At 41.4% G+C, this 19374-nt stretch overlaps 1 protein-coding gene, 1 long non-coding RNA gene and 1 other non-coding gene across 5 annotated transcripts in view; 1 reads left to right on the plus strand and 2 right to left on the minus strand.

Moving 5' to 3' along the window:
• LOC139630000 (tensin-2-like) overlaps positions 1-9749 on the plus strand; it is a 31577-nt gene extending 21828 nt beyond the window's left edge. For 2 of the 3 annotated variants that reach the window (XM_071492951.1, XM_071492953.1), the window contains 17 exons: positions 71-183; positions 371-431; positions 683-758; positions 1308-1437; positions 2110-2175; positions 2290-2406; positions 2529-3932; positions 4056-4200; positions 4305-5170; positions 5307-5438; positions 6447-6539; positions 6740-6817; positions 7020-7097; positions 7299-7467; positions 7687-7755; positions 8033-8062; positions 8272-9749. In XM_071492951.1, coding sequence (XP_071349052.1) covers positions 71-183; positions 371-431; positions 683-758; positions 1308-1437; positions 2110-2175; positions 2290-2406; positions 2529-3932; positions 4056-4200; positions 4305-5170; positions 5307-5438; positions 6447-6539; positions 6740-6817; positions 7020-7097; positions 7299-7467; positions 7687-7755; positions 8033-8062; positions 8272-8416 — 3772 coding nt within the window. In that variant the 3' untranslated portion in view covers positions 8417-9749. The remainder of the gene's footprint in view (positions 1-70; positions 184-370; positions 432-682; positions 759-1307; positions 1438-2109; positions 2176-2289; positions 2407-2528; positions 3933-4055; positions 4201-4304; positions 5171-5306; positions 5439-6446; positions 6540-6739; positions 6818-7019; positions 7098-7298; positions 7468-7686; positions 7756-8032; positions 8063-8271) is intronic. The other variant, XM_071492952.1, reaches the window with a different exon arrangement.
• On the minus strand, positions 87-10434 carry LOC139630002 (uncharacterized). The gene is made up of 5 exons (XR_011693087.1): positions 10260-10434; positions 7316-7447; positions 6427-6516; positions 1290-1429; positions 87-226 (listed from the first exon to the last, which is right to left on the minus strand). It is a non-coding gene; the product is annotated as an uncharacterized lncRNA (long non-coding RNA).
• Positions 9955-10026, minus strand: trnaq-uug (transfer RNA glutamine (anticodon UUG)). Its single transcript has one exon. It is a non-coding gene; the product is annotated as a tRNA-Gln (tRNA).
• Positions 10435-19374: the final 8940 nt, after the last annotated feature.

Here is a 19374-nt window from a genome sequence, read left to right on the forward strand (position 1 = left end):
TCTCTGCTGTCATTGCATCATTGACAGCAGAGATCTGTCAATGATGCACTTACTCACCTTTCTTCTTCAGGTACATCTACTACTTTGGCGGTCTGCTGTCAGGTACCATCAAAATGAACAGCAGTCCTCTGTTCCTCCACCAGATCCTCATTCCCTCTCTACCAAACTTCCAGACTGGAGGAGGTCAGTTTTACACAAACTGAAGTTGGTGTAATAGCTTGCAGTGCTGTAATGGTAATAATGAGCTCTGAATAGTGAACAGAAAGTGTTTTACAATGTTAAAGGCATAAAAAAGAAACAATAGAGCCTTTGTCTGCAGACTCTCCCCCTTTTTCATTGCTGTTATCCTCACTTCTCTCCATATTTGCAGGTTTCTATCCATTCCTGAAAATCTATCAGTCTTTACAGCTGGTCTACACCTCAGGCGTCTAGTAAGTACGTGGTCAGTTGTACAGTTATACCACTGGGTTTTCAGCTCACCTCCTTCGGGCAGACATCTTTCCCTCCCTCTGTCCGTTTGACAGATGTTGTCTATACAGGCCAGTGTCTGTGTTTAGGTGTACGCTGGTCTGTGTTTATGTTAAAGTTAACGTTGTTTACCAGTGTTTTGCCCAACTGAGACATATTTTTGACTGGTTTTATGTATGGTCCTCTCTTTTTTTTTTTGTTTTTTTTTTTCCAGTGATCCTCAGAGCTCCAGGGCGAGGAAGCTCTGTGTGACTATGGAGCCAGCGCTATTATTAAAGGGAGACATTATGGTGAGAAACAGCTTATGGTGAACTGTATGTCACTAATTGGAAAGCTTACTTACTTACACCGCTGCAGTAACTGCAGTGCACCAGCTGCTATTTTGCCTATTTATTGTAGTCAGTTTCTTCCACTCCCTCTGACTTTAGTGCTTTTATAAATACACGTTTCTTTCCTGACTGTCATGCACTTTTGTAACTTTGCTTTTAATAAGTGCCTGATTTTTTTTTTTTTTTTCAAACCACTTAAGCTACAAATACTCTGAAGACTATGAACATGCATACTTAATTACTGACTTGCACGTCTCATTCAGAGGGTAAAAACGTTAAAAGCCCTTAGCATCCTAGAAAAACATGCAGGTACTTTATTTATCTCAGACGGTAGCGCAGCAGCAACACACATTGAGGACTTATCCAAGAAAACAAAACCCTGTCACAAAGCTAATGAAAATTATATTTACTATTTCATAACACGACCAATAACTAAGTGTTAACAATACAATCCATGGGAAATGAGTCTTGCTATTTACATCGTTCTCTTACTTGTATCCTTTTCTGCAGGTGAAGTGCTACCACCGGCGGAGTCGAGCAGCAGAGAGGGAGGTGGTCTTCAGAGTCCAGTTTCACACCTGTACTGTTCACGGAGCCCAGCTGTGGTTTGGGAAGACTGAACTGGACGTGGCCTGCACAGGTATGAAGACAGAGGCCCAGTAGTTTGCTTGTAAACACATGGCCTATCAAGTAATTTCCAATTTTTGGACATTGATGAAGGCATCACAGAAGGGATTAGAGAGGGTATTTAAAACCAGAAGACTATTCTACTGTTGTGCTACACTAAAATCTGAATATGTTGTAAACATATGAAAATGGAAACCTTCTGCTGTATATTTCTATTACATCATTGAAATTGTTTAGAAAGGATGTATAATTCAAGACCCACTTACTCTTCAGCCCATTGTTGTGTTTGTGTATATTGAGACAAATAGCAAATGACAGTGTCAGTTTAGATGAAACAGAAATACTTGTACATGGCTCAGTACGCAGCAGTCTCATGACAGTTGCTCTTAGTGCAACATGCTGACGCATGCATACAATGTATAAATAATATCACCCACACTCATGCATGAAAGTAAAAAGGAAGCTCATCTCAGATGGTACATTTCTTTGAAGTGTTGTGCTCAGTTTACTTGAGCCATATTCTGTCGTATCATCCTATTTATTTCCATCATGATAAGTGAGGGCAAGTATCTTTATTTATTAAGGTTGGTTTTTCTACTTCACAGATTTTTTGAGAACGTTTTTATCACGCTGTGTGATTGCAGTCTGGATATTTTAGTCTCCCTTTATGTTCATCTTTCTGTAGATGACAGGTTCCCTCCTGATGCTACAGTCGAGTTTATCTTCTCCAATGGACCAGAAAAAATGAAAGGTATTTTTTATCAGCTGTCTGTCTCGCACTGCTTCCCATGGTACATTTCGTGCTCATAATCCTTTCCTTTCTTACATTTTTATGTGCTTCATATTAAAATGTCTGCATTCCAAGGTCGAGAATACCGCAAGAATGATGCCTCTATCAAAGTGGACTATAACACCTCAGACCCTGTGGTCAGATGGGATTCTTATGAGAACTTCAACCTGCACCACCAAGACAGTTTGGAAAGTAAGAAACACGCGCACACACACGCGCACACACACACACACAAACACACACACAGGTGTAAAAAAAAGCTTTAAGATCGTAACATCGAACATCACATAACACTCCCTACTCCTTTCTACCAGATATCTCTCACACGAGGGGCCCACTGGACGGCAGTCTGTACGCACAGGTGAGGAAGCGACGTGGGCCAGGTTCAACTGCCTCAACAGCATCTCCCAATGGATGTCTCACTAGCAGCCCAACAGTGAATCCCCAAACTCCCAGCCAGCCCCGGCCCCCCACCTACACCAGTGATTCCAGTCGCTCCTCAGCACCCACTGATCATCTGCAAGACGGGTCTCCATCCATAAACTGCGCTGACAGAGAAATTCCTGACTGCGCAGCAGGGAGGGGAGATGGGGAAGATAGAGCAAAAGAGAAAGCAAGAGGGAAAGAAAAGGACAGAGAGACAGCAATTTTAGATGACGGAGACCCGTCAAGTCCAGGGGGTTTGAGGCGAGAGCAGTCGTGTTGTGGTCGAGCAGGTGCAAAGTGTGGCGACGTGGGATGGGAGAGAGGGCCCTGCCTGTCTAACGGCCACTGTCTCGGACGATGCAACAGCATTAAAAATCATCCAAAAAGTCAAACTCTGCCTGCTTTACCATCCAAATCTGTGTCCCCTCCTCTGAATACGGCTCATATGGAACTCTGCCATCGCCATAGTGCCCATCCTTTACCAGAGTTACCATGGGAACGTCCACCCCCGCCCCCGCCCCCACCCCTGCCCTGTCTCCACAGGCCATACTACCCTTATTCCACCCCTGAACATGCACACCCACACAGCCACACCCTCCCAGCCTCAAACCGCCTCTGCACCGGGGAGGAGTGTCACCTCTTCCATTATTCCAGCCACGGCCCATCCGCTCATCTCTCCCATCAATCACTGCCCTCCAGCCCTTACAGGGAAATGTTCTTCAGCTCTCCAACATCGACCTCTGGTTGCCCCTGTTGGGACTGCTCCAGCAGGCGAGAGCACCAACCAGCTTCAGTAAGACCATTCCACCCATTGCACCCAGACCAATCAGAGAACCCACACTGGTCCCAAGGAGCAGGGGCACAACGAACAAGAGAGGCGCCTCCACTATGGGAAAGTGAAAACCCGTGGGAGGTGGCAAGAGAGGCCGAGTTCTGGCAGTGCAAATCAGCTATGCCAGTGTTTCGGGTCTGCCACTCCTCTCTGGATCAGAGTCAGAACCCAGAGCAGCCTAGATTTGCCCTCGCACCTCACCAGAGCTACCACAGCCCCCAGTCTCTGGTGGATGTGCGGGATGGAGCCAGCAGTGGGTACCACACACCTCCACAACCCCGCCACTCCTGCCCCTGCTCTCCTTATCAGTCATCCCCAGCCGAGAGCCACGAGAGCCGAGGTTACGCCTCAGGATACCACTCTGGATCAGCCTCGCCTCTGCCTGCTGGTAGCCCTGCTTCTGGGAAAGGCAGACTGCCCGAGACGCCCTCTAGATCCAGAGAACAGCAGCATGCTGAAGGTGAATGATGGATACAGTGGAGATTTTTTTTACACTGAAATGTTTGATACTTCTGGTATCATTTATTTTTCTGATTGTTTTGTAATAAATGAGTCTTGACTTATTTTATCTTGCTTCCCAAAGTGGAAAAGGCCAAAACTGATGTGGATGATGACATGGTTTCAGAGGGGAAATCGGACTCTAACGGCCAGACAAGCACCCCTGGACTGGACTCTGATCAAGACTACACACTTATTGGTAGCAGCAGCCCTACACACACTGAGGACAGGTGAGTGAAACTTTCTTTTTTGACATCTACTAATGTTGGAAATAAAACAACATCTATCCAAAAAATGTTGCTAATTATCTTATTTGTTCATATTTTGTCCCCAGCGTTACTGCGGACAGTCCTCCTCAAAGCCAAGAAACCCCCACACAGCTAGAATCCAACACAAATAGCAACAAAACTATCACACCAGTACCTGAGGAAACACAAACCCAAACTTCCAGCATATCCGTAAACTCCACACAGCCATCAAGTGAGCAGAGTTTGAGTTCGGATGGAAAGATCGGCGCAGCCAGGATCACAGGAACTGCTGAAGGATCTAACCTATCACATGTTTCAAATTATGCTGCTGTCTTCATCACCCCAGTTCAAGTGCAACTCAATGGTTCTGCCCTTCCCAGCAATACCCCATCCAACAGCAGCAGAAGTGTAACCATGAACCCCTCTGCCAATCTCAGCTCCAGCCCTTCCACCACTTCCCCAAATTCTCCTATTGGCTCCCCAGAGCGGCAGTCTTCTCCCCAGTGCTCCCCATTGGCTGCAGACACAGCAGGGCACAGATTGACTCCAGACAGAGACAGCTCAGTTGACAACAAACCTCCATCACCTGTGCCTGACGGCTATCACACCCCCACATTTCCCTTAGCGTCCTATTACTACCCGTTACTAAACGTCCCCCATGTCCCATACACGGGCTACACTGCCGTCACCATCCCCGCCGTCCAGCCACCGCTCCCTGAGAAGAAACGCCTTTCCTCCACAGCAGGATCCCTGAACACACACAACTCTCTTCTCAGAGTCTCCTCAGCTCCTTCCCCCACACACCACGTTACTTTCCCCCCTGCGGCAGGAGAGCAGAGACGAGGGTCTGTACAGTCGAGCTATAGGGAGGAGGCAGACATCAGGGTCAATGCTAAGTTTGTCCAGGACAGCTCCAAGTACTGGTACAAACCAGGCATCTCTAGAGACCAAGGTGAGGATTGTATACAACCGCAATGTTTTTACTTATCATTCTTTATCAGTCTTCATGAGCATTCGTGACTAAGCAAAGTTGTGTCTCTCCTTTTACACCACAACACCCTCACTCGAACATGTCCTCTCCACTGTAGCTATAGCAGTGTTAAAGGACAAGGAACCAGGGACTTTCCTCATCAGAGACAGTAACTCCTTCCAGGGGGCCTACGGTCTGGCCCTCAAAGTGGCCACCCCTCCTCCTAACGCCAACATCACTGGAATCAAAGGTACCCACTATGAAGTCGTTGTTAGCATCAGCGAGCCGGCTGCGAATGGGCCTTTTATGGTTTGTCATAGTAAGAAAAGCACAGGGGTAAATAATAAAATGAATAATGGCTGAGTCCCATTTAGCTGCTTCAGATTGAGGGTCCTGGTGTTGTTAAATGCTGACTCACTGTCACACTGCCATGGCTTACTGCAGCGCTTGAACACAACAGAGCCAGTGTTAATGTTATTAGTAACACCTGTGCTTTTCCTACTATGACGAGATAAAGTGTCTGCTGTGAAAAAGGCCAATAACAGGTGTCTTTCCTGGCACCAATGGAATAACATCATACTCCCATTCAACAAACTATATTTAGAAATGTGATGCCAATGCTTCAGCGGTTGATCAGTTACATCATTTCCATTCATTCTCCTGAGTCTGTTTTATCGCCCGAAATGACTGCAGATTTGTTCATGAGGAAGACACTTGACAGCAAATAAGTGTACAAAATTGCAAAAAAAGAAAAACAACAAATCAGGTTATTAGTGTAACTACTTGTTAAGTAATTTCTAATCCAATGAATGTGTGATTTCCAAACACAGATCCAGAAACTTTTATACCTTAGTTCAGATGACATCTATATTTTAGTTGAGAACTGCATCACTAATCCAGTGTTAATGCTGAATTGAGCGCTGCTATCAAATTTAAGACACAGGCACAAAAATGTTTAATATTCTTATTATCTTAGTATCTGTATTTTTGATGCAACAACAACTAATGTTGGTGATAACTCTTATGTTTTCATGTAATTGTCTCATATTTTGTTAATGCTTAAAATAAAAAATGAGACAGTGTTTATCAAAGACATCAGTGACAATATGGTTTAGATGAAATCTACAGTAAACAGAAGTGTATATTTTTGTGCATTTTTTAATCACTCATCTTTATAGGATCTGCTCTGCAGCAAGACAGTCGGCTTTATTTTTCATCATCGCTCCCTCACTTCTCACCCTCCTCTCCTCTTTCCCAGGGGATCCTCTGGAACAGCTGGTGCGACACTTCCTCATCGAGACCGGGCCACGGGGAGTGAAGATCAAGGGCTGTCAGAATGAGTCCTACTTCGGTCAGTTATGTGGTAGACACAACTGTTGTTTTATGCTTCACATATTTAGCTGTGTATGAGATACTGACACTGAGCATTTGAATCTGTAAGTCCGAGTGTTTTTTTATTTACTTCTTTCCCAGTTCCCTGTTTTCTTTCCTTTAATTCCTTTTAATCTGTCACAATCATAGCCTGTTTTACCCATTTCCTTTTCCTTTCAGGAAGCTTATCTGCCCTGGTCTACCAGCATTCAATTACCCCCATCTCTCTACCTTGTGCCCTTCGTATCCCAGAAAAAGGTAATTTAATTGTCACAAGTTTTACAACTAAAATAAATATCTGCCATTTCAAATGACCTGTATCTACTATGATGTATCTAGTATTAGAGAACAAATAAATGACTCCTCATCAAAGACTTAGTAGGTAGTTGCAACAGTTACATACTGGATCCTCAATAATTTAGATGGTGCTGTTATGTAACTGAAGACTATGATGTTTCAGACCTGGTTGGGGAGCTTCAGGAGATGCAGAGTGCAACAAACACCAGCACAGCAGCTGACCTCCTCAAACAAGGAGCAGGTATTACACAAGCGTGTTTTCTTTTTGGTGATTCTGTTGTATGAATGTCCATAGAGGACGAATCACATGTAGATGTCATTGCAGTTCTTTCTTTTGACCAGCAGAGACTGCTCAAGCCTCATATTTAAATAGCACTAACCCATAACGACACATAATGTTGTTGCTATTAATCCACGTTTTCTCATCTCTTTGATGAACCAGCCTGCAATGTGCTTTACCTGAACTCTGTGGAAACTGAGTCTTTGACGGGCCCGGAGGCAGTTTCCAAGGCAACCAAGTGCACTTTGGCTCTGAGTCCACGTCCAGTGGCAACGGTGGTCCACTTTAAAGTGTCCTCTCAGGGGATCACTCTAACGGACAGCAAAAGAAGGTACATCTTAGAGACTGCAGTCATACTCATTAGCAACAGCATCACACTTTTAACTCAGTGGGTGTGACAAGTTATTTTATTAAAAAGTGGTATTTGTTATTGCATCAAATTTCTGCTGCATGACACAGTGTTGGCATCAGTTTGATGAAAAACCTTCTAGATAATGTTCTTAAAACTAATACCAAAGACAAATGGGTTACACTGTTTGTGTTTATACAGGCTATTTTTCAGGAGACACTACCCAATCAACAGTGTCACTTTCAGCAGTCTCGATCCTCAAGACCAGAGGTGGGTCGCTGATACAAATCGATTTTAATAAAACTTTATGTGCTTGAGTTACTGCTCATTATCTCCACCAAAGGCAGTAAGAAAATCTGTGCCTGCTGCTGCTGCACAAATACCTCTTGTATTGGCTTATATTTTATAAATATAAGTTGATTTGCTTGTCTGCTTTTTTTACTCTGATAGGTGAATGAGTAGTGCCTAGTCTGATAAAACAGTCTCCACGTCCTTGTTATTCATGTCTTCCTGCATTTTGTCTCTGTGTTGTGTGACCGTGCTTCAGGTGGACTAATTCTGATAGCACATCGAGCAGGTAAGTGCTTGTGTCACTGTATGTTTTTCTTGGCGAGTGATAAAATGATATCACCGACTGGTACCTCGTGCTACTTTGCATGGCAATTAATCAAAACTATTAGATTTGTTACTCTGACTTCTTGAGGAAAAAAAATGGATTTCTTTCGGAGTCAAACCCAATGTGTTTTCCAGTCCTCTGACTTCTCTCATCTCTTTGTTTTGCTGCAGGATGTTTGGCTTTGTGGCCAGGCGGACAGGCAGTGCTACAGAGAACGTGTGTCATCTGTTTGCAGAGATGGACCCCGAACAACCAGCCGTGGCCATTGTCAACTTTATCAACAAAGTCATGCTGGGACCACAGCTACGCAGATGAGAGAGCAGAAGAATTTGAAAACTCTGGACTATTTGGGACGTGGAATATTTTTGTTTAAGTGTGTGTAATATTACATTTTTGCTTGCATTTGTGCAGGTGGCATCACTGTGCTCGGCTGTGTGACTTTTTTTATGAGAGAATCCATTTCCGACAGATTACTACTCAGAAGGGCGAAATGTTGTTCATATGTCAGTTTCCAGAGCAGTTACAGAGGAATAGTTTGATAAGCCAAAAACTGACCTAACTTTGGTAAACTTTGCCAAATGAGATTCAAATAAATTTTTTGTTGTTGTGGTTGTTTTTTTGTTTTCTTTTTTGCTTTTGCTGACAAAGTCATTTTTTGTTCTTATGTTACAAACACATGATGTACAACAAAACTGCATGACAATCCATTTACAACATTGTTATTTCTATTAAAGATTCTCTACATCAATATTTAAAGCTCAAGAGACAATGGTTCAGAAGGACTTCAACAAAGTAGTAGAATGTAAGAGTCATGTTTCGACGTGTAAAGTGGGGTACCTGCAATTTTGCTCCTTACGCAGTGTTAGGACGAGTGAAGGAAGTGACTAAATGTAAGAGGTTATGTATCTTGAATATCTTAGACGAGATTGTAAATTGAAACTGCACCAATGCTCTGAAAAGTGTATTTTTGTTGTGATAACCACAGATGTAGATGCACATTATGTTGAACCTACCTACAATTTAAAATACAGACGGGTAGATGATGGAACAAAATGTTATGTAGTTACTAACTACACAAGAAAGTAAAAGGGAGATTTGCGTCACAACAGAGGTAACTCATTTAAAAGCTCGTGGGCAGGACTTCAATATTTACAACTTTTCTTCTTCTTTGTGAAAATAAAAGTGCCATAGAATCAGTGGAACTCTACAATCTCTACATTTCTAATGTCATAATAAAAAAAGAACCAGTAGAGAAGAGTCTCTCCATATCACAGGTTAGTTTTGGCCTTGTTTTAGATTTGTTTCATTTACATTACCTATTTAACCAATAATATCCACGGTAACACATAATAAGTGGGTTATGTTATGTTTTAGAGAGAAGATTCACTTAAAGCCAAAGACTTCATTATTGTGTAAAGACATTCTGATGGTTGATTTTTTTAAATTGATATCTTTTTGTTGTTTGGTATTTCAGTGTTTTTTTTTTTATAAACTGAGACAGTATTTAGATGACTTCCGCACAATTATTATTTTTCATAATGGATTTTTATGTAAAAGAAGTAATATATTTTAGGCCTCTAAGGTGGATGAGAAAGAATGGTGTATGTCAAATTTGACAAGAAAATTAAAGCAATGAAATGAAATCTAATACTAGTGAATGTGTCATCATTGAAAATGACTGTCAAATATTTTATTATTTATTTTCAGACCGACTGGTTCATTTGTATTTACAATACATTATAACAGTACTATACGTACCTACTTGTTAGATAATTCATATTCGCTCGGCTTTCATCACGAAACAACACAACTCAAGCCGCAAATGCTCTTGACAGAGAGAGGTTAAAAGGATGAGGTCCCACCGAGATTTGAACTCGGATCGCTGGATTCAAAGTCCAGAGTGCTAACCATTACACCATGGGACCAGCACGCTAGACTGGAGGTCCCACCAGTATTTGTGTAATACTGGTGTGTGATATATTCTTAGTGTGTGTTGTTACTCAGTAGGAACAGGATTTTTTCAGCAGCATTTCTTAAGAAACGGCATGCTTCAAGGCGGGTTAAACTCTTAGTCACAGTCACACCTACTCCGTGTTTCGGCTATGCTAGCTAGCTCGCTAAAGCTAGCCTGGCTAACTGCTACGATGATGAAACTCACGAGTTTGGAGGGAGAGAAAGTGGCGTCGAAATCAGACGTAGCTTGATTTTAACATACGCGTCCATCTGCAGGTACAGATAGTCAGCCACTTTTGTCTAATTGTCGAAGATTGTCGAAATTTGCTGTCACATACATCAGTGCAGGTTTAACAGTCGCGTCAGTTGTTTTCATTTGGAGAGTCACGTCATTTACTTTCATTTTATGGTCGCAGATCTCAGACGTAGGTGTAGATAGTTTAGTCTTGTTCATATGGAGATACTAAGAATATTTTTGTTAGATTATCCCCGTTTATGTGTTGCATTTATTTCATTTATTTTTATGTATTTTATTTTTATGTATTGTCCACCATTCTACTATGTGTCTTATTTCGAAGTTATAATTGATTGTTTCCTCCTTTTTCAATGTTTAATTTTTGACAATATGAAATGGAAAATGTTTCGGATAATACAAAAAAAAAAAAGGACTCAGACGTCTGTATTTTAGTATAGTGATCGTGTCGGGAAATAAAATGAGATGCAAGACACGGTTTGAATATGATGATTATCGTACATCAGGCAAAGCTGGCTCGACTTTTTCTCAGGGGCGAAAAGTAGCTCAGCACAGTGCAGCGTGCTTTACAGTGCTGCAGTCCTGGCAGTAACTTGCTTGTGTTATTAAAGCTGTCAAATAAATTTAATGCGGTAGAAAGTACAGTATTTCCCTCTAAAATGGAGTGGAGTGGAAGCATAAAGTGGCATAAAATTGAAATACTCAGGTAAAGTACATAATTGTACATGATTTCATCAAACATATCCGACATCCTCTTAGAAACAGTTTCCACAGTGCCATGAAAAATAATCTCTTTCACACCAAATGTTTTCAGGAATAAAAACAGGGATTGAAACACAGTTATTATGTGGAACTGTGCTGTGCAAACGCGGGTTATAAAATGGATTAATTCCTCCTTCACTTCTGGCAGAGGAGAAGGTGGCACTAATGCCATATAACAGTCTGATTGAGTACAACCTGAATCACTCAGTTCTTCAGCCACTCCTTACTGCTGCAGAGGGAAGATTTGGAATAATTCATCACAATGTTTTTTATGTGCTGAAGACAGTCATTGTCTGCCTGAAATGCCAAATAAAGTACTCCAGTCAACATGTTCTTTAAATGAAGAAAATCACGGTATGAGATTATGAGCATTTCACTGTGTACAGCACCATACTTGTTCCCATCAGGTGTGGGTATAATGCCAGTGAGATATTTGCAGGGTGACAGTTGTTACCATGCTCTCTATCTGAGAGTACAAGATTGCATGTAAATTATGAAGATGTTTCGGCATAGTGGGTTGATCAACGTTTCTTTCACTCTGAGGGCCGTCCTTTGCATCTGGCAAGGCTTGGCGATGCCCCGGGTCAGCCCTTGCATCTGGCAGAGTTGTCAACACCCTGTGCATGTAGGCTTTGCATCTGGCAGGACAAGAACCTTCAGCTCTGTCATGTCAAGAGATGATGGGGAACAAGGCTGCAAAGAAGAAATATAAGCAAAACGCTTTACCCCCCCTACATACTGTATACCCGGCCTATTTATTCATATAATATCACTTATTTAGCAAGTCAAAGATTATTTGTATGTCCTACCAATCATTGATTATTATTCTCTTATTCCACCACCTGAGCTGCTGCTGTTCAGTGTGGACAAAAAAGGCTATGAGGGTATAAAGGGTATAAAGAGTATGAGGTTCTGACTCTGACAGAAAGTGACCTACAATGGTCTAAAGTATAAAGACAGAGAAGGTAATGTTATGTAAACTTGCTATACACGGTATGTTACGTCTTTTCATATATATCATATCACTTATTTGGACATTCAAAGATCATTTGTCTGTCTTACTAACCATTATTTATTGTTCTCTATCAAAATTGAAATTCATCTTTATCCATGCTATAGTAATTTTTGAGGCAATTCAAAGATTATTCATCCAACCAGCCCTCATTTATTTTTCTCTCCTCTTATCATACTCCACCACCTGAGCTTGCTGCGAACTGGCTCAATATTGTATGCTGCACCTGTGTATACATAAAATATTACGGATTTAGTAATTCCGGTTTATCTTACTAACCATCATTTCTATTTTTCTTATCTTACTCCACCACCTGAGCTGCTGCCATTCACATAATAAGGGAAAAATGTATAAGCTTCGGAAATAAAGTCACCTAGAATAGGTTATAATAAAAAGATGGAAAATAATGCATGTTATGTTGTTAACTAACTACAAACTGTATACTACACCAGTCCAAATTCAAAGACTACACATTTGTCCTTTCTGCTCTTATCTTACTCTCCCACTTGAGCTGCTACTGTTCACTGTGAGGTGAAAGGTGAGTGTAAGCTTTTGACTTGGAGAGAAAGTGACTTGAATAGGTCATAATACAATATAAATACAGAGAAAGTAATATATGTCATCTGTCAACTAGCCACACACTATAAACTTCTCCTGTTTATCCATACCATATAATATCACATATTCACAGATAATCTTTAGATAACTTGTCCTACTGACCATTAGATATTGTTCTTCACTGTCGTCTTATCCTACTGAGCCGCTTTCAATCATTGTGGGAGAAAAGGTGAGTACATGTATGGAGAAAGTGACCTAGATTAGGCTGTCATAGAAGGACTATGAAAGGATTATGTTTTATTTTGTGAACAAGGTTCATTTGCTCATCCGTACTGTCAATGTGATGTCACTTATTTAATAATTCAAACAATTATTTGTAGGGTGGCACAGTGGTGCACTGGTCAGCGCTGTCGCCTCACAGCAGGAAGGCTCTGTGTTTGAATCCTGGGCCTTTCAGTGTTGAGATTGTATGTTGTCTGTGTGAGTTCCCTCCAGGTACTCCAGCTTCTTCCCACAGTGTGGCAATTTGTCTCTATATGTCTGTTTGTCTCTATATGTCAGCCCTGTGATAGATAGACGGGTGACCTGTCCGGGGTGTACCCTACCCTTGCCCAATGTCAGCTGGGATTGCTCTTACTAACCATTCTTCATCTTTTCCCACTTCTCTGTCTACCACCTGAGCTAGTGCTGTTCACTGTGGTTGGAAAGGGGGAGAAAGAGCTTCTGAGCTGGAGAAAGTGACCTAAAAATAGGCTGTAATGAATGTAATGTAATGTATAATATTGTGGAAACTAGCTGCATATGATGCCAGTTCCAGCACTTGTCTATCAATATATGATCTCTTCATCAATAATTCAAGGATGATTTTTGTTTTACTAAATCTGTTATGGTTGATGTTTTATCCAGAGGTGGAGATTGTTTACCACACACAAGGAAGTCTCAGGCAAACTTCTATCACCACATAAAAGATTCTGCTAAGGTCAACATGTCAATATTTACTGGTGAAAACATGATGTTTACATGATAGTGGCTTTTGCGTGTTGTGGCACCACCTCAGGCTGTGTGCGATGCATGAAGTGAAACAGTGCAGTTATAGTTAGCATCTGCGCCTTCTGCCCCTCAGTTGCTCAGATGTGTTTGGTTTTGTTTTCCACCACCAAAGCCCCTGCAGTGCCTCCCTGTAGCAACACAGTGTTTAAGGGGGATTCTGTGACCACTCTAAGATGCCCTACAGGCTGAACTGCAGGGCATCTTGGAGCAGTAGCAGGCTTCAGAGGTGTGCTGTGGGGCTAGGCCCTGGCATCACTCCAACCACTGCCCATACATGGGTCAGATGGACCTTTCTGCTTGGTCTATCACCCAGTCATTTTTCTGGTGCAAAGGATGAGACCCACCAGACAACCCTGATCCCAGTAACCACTGGCTTACTCCCCACTGCAGTAAGAGTGATGTATAACAGTTCCCAGGCCCAAGCAATTCACCTGGTGTGTACAGGCAACTGACCTTCCTCTGTCTGCAGGTATATATGCACCACCCAGGAAGTGACAACTTAGAAGACCAAAAGGATCAGGAAGTGCACACAGCGTGTCACCTGACGATAAAGAAGAAATGCTGACCCTTGACCTAATCGGAAATGACCGACCACATGAAAAGCTGAAGAGCAGACAGAGGTATGGTAACAGTTATTAACAACTAAACAAAAGTCTTCTTGGAGTGTTAATATCGCTTATTTGATCATTTATGCTGAGGGTGGTGTCAGATGTACAGAAATATTGCTGCTGAAATAAAAAAAAGCTTTATCTTCTGTAGGTTGCAATTTATGTATGTTTGTCTCTCATCAGACTTTGTCTGGCCTCAGTTTGCTAACATTTTAAAAATTCAATCAATTTTTTTTAAACAGAACTAACATTTACCGGCTCGATGCTTGATGAAGCAGTCATCCAAACTACTCATCAAACACTGAATTATAGAAACTATACTTATACTCATGTATTGCACAATTCTTTTAAGATTGCAATTGAGTAGGCTATACATGTAATTCTTTAGGTTTGTTTTGCCATATACACAGCATGATTTACCATAACAGGTTATTTACAGTTCATAGCAGTTCTGTTTATTAACAGTTAGTAGGAAATAAACTGGCGATTGTGAAATTATTGGTGCTATACTCCTCTAATGTAATTAGTGGAGTGTGAATACAGACACAGCTGTACTAGACCTTAGCATGTCCATTCATCCTGTATGTGCTGTGTTATTTATTTACTGTGCTGGTTGTGCTCTGCTTTTTTTCTCATCCTAAACTCAGAGGATGAAATAAAGAAAAGAGAATCCTTGTTAAAGAGAATTAATTTATTTTCAACAGGTTATTTCAGAAACAGGTAAATATGTACAAAATCTGGAATAAATCCATATCAGTCATCTTACTGTGGTTGTTTCCAGTGAAACCTTATCAATACTAGTTTTATACTGAAACAGGAGCCTCAGCAGTGCAATGTGTTGCTGCTTTTGCAATCGCAATCTTAAAGCCCGCAGAACCCATAAGAAGAAGAAATAACAAGTAGGAGAGAATAAGAAACAGACCAACGTGGATGAAGGGTGAAAGATGTGTACTGGTGTGAATGGGATTGGTTTGTTGGTTTGTGTATTACACACAAGTGGCAACCCACCATGACGTCACCCATTGGTTTGTGAACTGCTGTTTTGAAGCCTCAAGTTTGTAATTTGGCCGTTAACATCTTGGTTTTTTGAAACCAGATGAAACCATATTTGGATGAGACCGTGGAGCTGCTCAACCGGTTGCATAGCAGGCACTCAGGCATTCATTTCCTCTGTGCCATTTTGACAACTGCAACACTGTAAGATTTATCACCGTAGTAAATAACACAGGGACCCATGCGTGATAATATAGTAATAAGTGATGAGTTGCTTTGTTGTCCCTCATTTTCCCAGAAGAGGGAACCAGAGGAACTTCAATGGACCACGCTAGTGCTCTTAAGTAGTGCAGTCTCCATATTGCAGCTCCCAGGGAGCCTCCAAAGGAAAACAGTAGAACTATGGTGTGACATTTAAGATCTCTCTGTCTGTGAATGAAAGATCACAGCCAGTCTCACTGCATCATTAAATATGAGAACTAGACATGTAGAAAATGTAATACCTGTTTTCGGTAAGTCATGCTATTTTTGTGCTTTACGAAGTCTTGGAAAAGCATGAGTCCAGGAACAAGGTCCACCCCCGTCATGGCTATCTTCCGAGAAAATAAAAAATGAAACATAACCTTTGGTCTCTTAAGTAAATATTAGAATAAGACAAAGGAATTCCAAAAATGCTCAATATTTGCTGCAACACACAACTTTGATGACAAGAAGAGATACTCATGAGCTTACACACTACTAATACTAAACCATAAGTCACATGTTAAAACAACTTTGAAAAAGCATGTTATGATACACTTCATTACTTCACTAATTATTTTATTTATTGTATATTATTGAGCTGAGTACTTTACTTAAGTACAGTTTTGAGGAACTTGTACTTTACTTGGATATTTCAATTTTTTGAAGCTTAACAGTTTCACTCCACTATATTTTAGATGTAAATAAACTACTTTTATTGCTGCAGATTAATCTCAGTTAATTCAGTTGCATATTATATGCTTGGACCAGCTACAGAATTTAAATAGATTAAATGAACAAATTATGATTGTTTTAATAATAACCAAAATAAAGTTATTACAAACTTACAAACTAATAAACAGTATTAGGGACTACCTAACAGTTAAACAGTCTGTACAGAATTTTTTTTTTTTTTTACAAACATTACATAACAGCTCAATGAAGGCAGTGAAGAAAGGATGTGAGCAAGTGATATTTGAATGCTGACGGCTTTGTAGACAACCCTACCCTGAACCTGCTCTGGAAATAATACTCTGATAATGTTTCCCAGAGGGTAAAAGACTGCACCGTTTAAGGTTGGGATTTGGGTTTGAGTGTGGGCCTGGATGATTTTGTGGGCCTCCTTTGAGCGTCTCCTGTGGTAAATGTCCTGGAGGGCTGGTCGTTTATTGCCTGTGAGAAACTATGTTGTTTACATCACCTGCTGTACAGCTTTAGAGTCCAGGGCAGTACAGCTTGGACACCACACAGTGATGCAGCTGCTACAGATACTCTCAATGCAGCACATGTGGAAGGTGTGGAGGATCTGTGGAGCCATGCTGAATTTCTGTGTTAACATTAATCCCTGTTGCTGACCCAAAGGAACTTGAAACTGCTGACACTCTCCACTTAAGGCATATTGATGAGGTTGAGGGTGTTTCCTCCCCGTCTTTGCTGCTTCCTGAGGTCCACAATCATCTTCTTCACCTGGTTGTCCTGGCGCCATTTTAAAGGGTCTCTCCTCTGTCTTATATGCAGACTAATCCCCGGTAGTGACAATGTTTTCGTGCACACTCACATCCAGGTTACTGGTTTACTTGCCTAAAATATAGATTATGATTTATATTTTAAACCAAGACTGGAATATTTTAAGCACATTGAAAATGTAATGTTACATGAGAAATATGCTAGTTCTTACTATGTATGTAAAGAAATACAAATATATTACTGCTCCGTAGATAATGTTTCAGAAGTCAAGCTACCACTTAAGGCCAGAAATAATCAGACTTTCTTTAGTCTTCCATGAAAATTCAGTAAGTGACTGTGGCGATGGCTGCAGTATAGTTCTCAAACTGACGCCTCACAGTTCTGTGTGATCTGTGAGTACTGGCATGAGCCTAGCACGCAGTCTTGGGTGTCTGCGGTGCTGAAAAAAAGCGACAGAAGTGCCCATCTTCATCACCAGTGGTCAACCTGTCACCAAGTACCGGATTCAGTTGCACATAGTGGTGCTCAGGCATGGTCCCTGAGGATGAAGGGAATTATAATGAATGCCGTGCTGTAATCAACGGTATTCACACATGTATGCTCTTCTGGTCCAAATGACGGCGACAGGGCAGTGTGTGGTTAAGGTGATGGCATCCTTATTGATCTATTCAAACTGCAGAGAGTCTGCATTGCCCAGGGGAAGTAAGTCTATGTAGGTTTTGAACAGCAGTCCAAGCCATCTCACCACAGTGCAGGGTATCCTGGGTTTCTAAAGGACAACAGGAGTTGTATTGTAATTGTATTGTATTGCACTGAAACATTAGAAACTGGAGCAGGCAAAATTTGAGTGTATCCACTGGGACATATCTGCCAGCTGATGAGGACATGCTTTCAAAATCTGGCCAGAGACAGTCTCAGGTGGTTTAAGTGAGTTGGTGTACCACGGGGCTTCAGTCATAGTAGCTCAGCAGCCAGTGTTTTCACATACAAGCTGGTTCTTGCTGTAATTCTCAAAAACATGTGTTGGACATGTTCAGCTTGTTGTCAGAGCGATGCAGATACACGTGACGCACAGCAGGGCCTTTCTTTGTGGCTCTGCGATTGTTCTCAGGCTGCCAAAACTGTCCCGGTTAATGTCTATTAATCAACAGATTATTATATGTAGTTTTACATCAGCAGTATTTTCCACTATACTCACATCTGCAGTTGCGTGTAATTTCACTCTGCACAGGACATTACTTCAACAAATTATTTTCTTTAATGTTTTAATTAATCTTAATATGCCATAATGCACAATAATGGACCTGTGTTCCACTTTAAATGCACGTCCTCTAAATCTGCAGCCACATTATTGCTTGGATGTGCGTGCTAATATGTGTGTTTAACTGATGTATATGTGTCCTGCGTTGTCCCTTTGCACTATATTATAGCCTAAAGTCAAATCTGGCTGTCTTTAAGGCACATGTCAGTATGAGCTGTGTTATTCAAGTTATTTATGTCTCTGCACCAGTGCCACGAATACTAATTCCCGTAGTTTTAGTGGGTCAAGTGTTTTCCACTCTCCTTGTTTCCAAAAAGCAAGCCAGCTCACTGTGAAGGGCTGGAGCATCTGAGGACACAAAATGGCTGGGCCAGGATACATGTCTGACATGGGTGTTGTGGAGCCAAATAAATCCCTGTTAGCAGAACGGCTTGATCCAGCGCTGGTGCCAGACTTGGAGACCGCCCAAGCCACAGGACAAGGATCAACTCTCCATGAGCATGAACCTAACACCCACACACTTTACTACCAGTTACAGCACATGAATCAACAGTTAATAAGATTATGACACATGTCTAAGGTGCTGAAGGGCTCAGGATATGGTAATTCTGAGGTCAGGACAGAATACAAACCTAGACATAAACAAGTTTGTAGTTTGACATGCGTGCTTGGGTTTTATGGTGCGACCTTAATTGTTGAGTAGTCTGTAATCTTTAGCCACACAGTGGGTACAAAATGTATAACTGTCTAATGTGGAATGGACTGGAATATTCAGGGAATGTTTGTTGTGAAAATTCTTGTTGTTTTGGACAAGGCGGCGCTGGCAGTGGATTTAGAAAGCAGACCAGCAGTGCACAGCATACAGTAACTCCAGCACTGTGCTGACTGCAAGATCGATGCAGGGGATAAATAACTTGTCAGACTGTAAGATTCCTGTTACACATTTGAACAGAAAAGAAGTGACTATTTAGCTTTCTCATACATGTTGTAAGCTGTGAGAGTGGTAGGCACAGCATGTCTTTTTAGGGCTTTGTCCTTGATATTGACTCATTCTCTGTTATAGCACTTGGGTGCATTGCAGTTTCGGGATTTAAATTATGTCTTTTAAATGTAAAT

This window comes from Trachinotus anak, unplaced genomic scaffold, assembly GCF_046630095.1.
Source record: "Trachinotus anak isolate AG129_WGS33_773 ecotype Australia unplaced genomic scaffold, CSIRO_AGI_Tana_v1 ptg000013l, whole genome shotgun sequence".
In the NCBI taxonomy this organism is placed as follows: domain Eukaryota; kingdom Metazoa; phylum Chordata; class Actinopteri; order Carangiformes; family Carangidae; genus Trachinotus; species Trachinotus anak.